Below are 1,841 nucleotides of genomic sequence, written 5' to 3' on the forward strand. Positions count from 1 at the left end.
CATCTATTGTAGGTCTTTTGCTTAAAGCAGGAAACTATTCTTTTAGGTAAGAAAATATATACGGAAACTAGATGAAATAAGGTTAGAGTAACTGGGGACAGTTGGCTGTGGGGGCAGGGGTTAAATTCAGTATAGGCAGGATGCATCACGGACATCCATCAAGGTGGAGGAGGGCAGTGTATAAAAAGGCAGCATCACGCAGGTGGGCTCTGGCGTCCTCGGTCCATTAGGAGATGGCCCTTGCCTCAGGATGGAAGGCTTCCCAGTATTTTGCCAGCTGTTGCTGTGAATACAGGAGTGTCTCAAGGTACTTGATCATATGGTTTTTGAAGTCCTTGGATTTCTCTTTCTTAAACCGTATCACTTCTTTTCGGACCCCTGTTGAAATCCTTTCAAAGTCCCTTTCATACTGAGTCACCCGAGACTCCCATTCTTCGATCTCATCCTTGGCCTGCTGCAGCTTGTCAGGCTTGTGAGCCCACAGCAGCCGAGCCTCAGCCTCCCGCTTCTCCTGCGGTGTGGCTTGAGCATCCTGCCAGCGCTGCCACGTCTTCATGCGTTGGTCAAAGGCAGCCCGGACTATGGCCAGGAGGCGAATGTAGTCACTCAGAAGCTCGGCAAGGAGGAAGAAATCATTGTTGGCCTGTTCCTCGTGGAGCTGCTCAATCTTTTCTTCCACCTCAGCCAGCTGGGAGAGTGCCCGTGACAATGCTGTGTTGTCCTCAGAGCTCCGGAGCATGGCTAGGCTCTTTGCAAACTGGGCTGTGTTCACTGCTAGCTCTTTCCTATGGTTGACTAGGGCTTCTACAACAGCATGCAGTTTCCGTAAGCGCTGCTCCTCACACTCTACCTCCTGGAGCTTCTCCTCAAACCAAATGTCTGACTCATTCATCTTAATGGTCATTTTGCTGACTGTATCGGTGGCTTTGTTGAACATCTTGAGGAGACCAGCACCACTCAGTGTCTGGGTACCCACAGCACGTGGCAGTTCTTCTTTTTCTAAGAACTCTCTGACATCAGGGTCCTGCAACATGGTAGGATGATTCATAATCCTCTGAAGGTACCTTTCTAAAGCAGCTCTCTGCTTTTCAAGAAATTCTGCAGAAGAAGAATCTTCCTTCCCAACTTTCACTTTTGTCATTTCTATTAGGCTTTTCTCAGGTAGAGGAGGGACAATGAAGCCATTCTGAGAGTGTTTCTCTGAAAGCTTCTCATAAAGACCCAGAAAGTCACTAAATCTTCTTTTCACAGCAAACTGTTTACTTATGAACATTGGTAAGCTCATCTGTGTTGTAACCTTATATGCAATCATACCATCCCCTATCTTTTCGGGGTCAGTTATACCAACTGTCAAATCAAATTGGTCTTCCTTTTCTTCTTCCTCTAGTTCCTCATAGCTTGGCTGAGGCTTAGAAGAATTTGTGGCTTCCTGTGGAGGAAGAGAAATGAGCATTTTGGCTGGCTGTCCAGGGATCGCTCCATGGTGGCATCTGTAAAGAGGTCCTGTGGCTCTTGGTCTTGTTCCTCTTGGATACCATTTTCTTTGGAGCCATTGTTGGTAGGAAGAAGGGATGTACTTCTCTTTGGAGACTGGGACTTGCTCTCTTCAGGATTCATCTTTAGTTTTTCATGGGTACTGATCAGTGGTGGTTAATCCTCTGTGAGACCTTCTAATGAATCATGGAACCTGAGGGTGATCTTGGGAACCCCAGAACCCCAGTAGCCAATGTTGACCTTGTTTTTGACCTTCAAGCATAGCGATTTCATACAATTGACTTACCAGAGGTGAGCAGAAGATAGAAGACACAGGCTCACTGAGTGAATCCCAGACGCTAATGAAC

The 1,841-nt window shown here is 47.0% G+C and overlaps 1 protein-coding gene across 1 annotated transcript; it reads right to left on the reverse strand.

Moving 5' to 3' along the window:
- Positions 1-226: 226 nt before the first annotated feature.
- Positions 227-1,617, reverse strand: LOC128582056 (sorting nexin-1-like). The gene is given in 2 exon segments (XM_053585568.1): positions 227-1,464; positions 1,467-1,617. Coding segments are annotated over 2 exon segments (1,389 nt in total).
- Positions 1,618-1,841: the final 224 nt, after the last annotated feature.

The sequence above is a fragment of the Nycticebus coucang genome, chromosome 3 (genome assembly GCF_027406575.1).
Source record: "Nycticebus coucang isolate mNycCou1 chromosome 3, mNycCou1.pri, whole genome shotgun sequence".
Taxonomy (NCBI): Eukaryota; Metazoa; Chordata; class Mammalia; order Primates; family Lorisidae; genus Nycticebus; species Nycticebus coucang.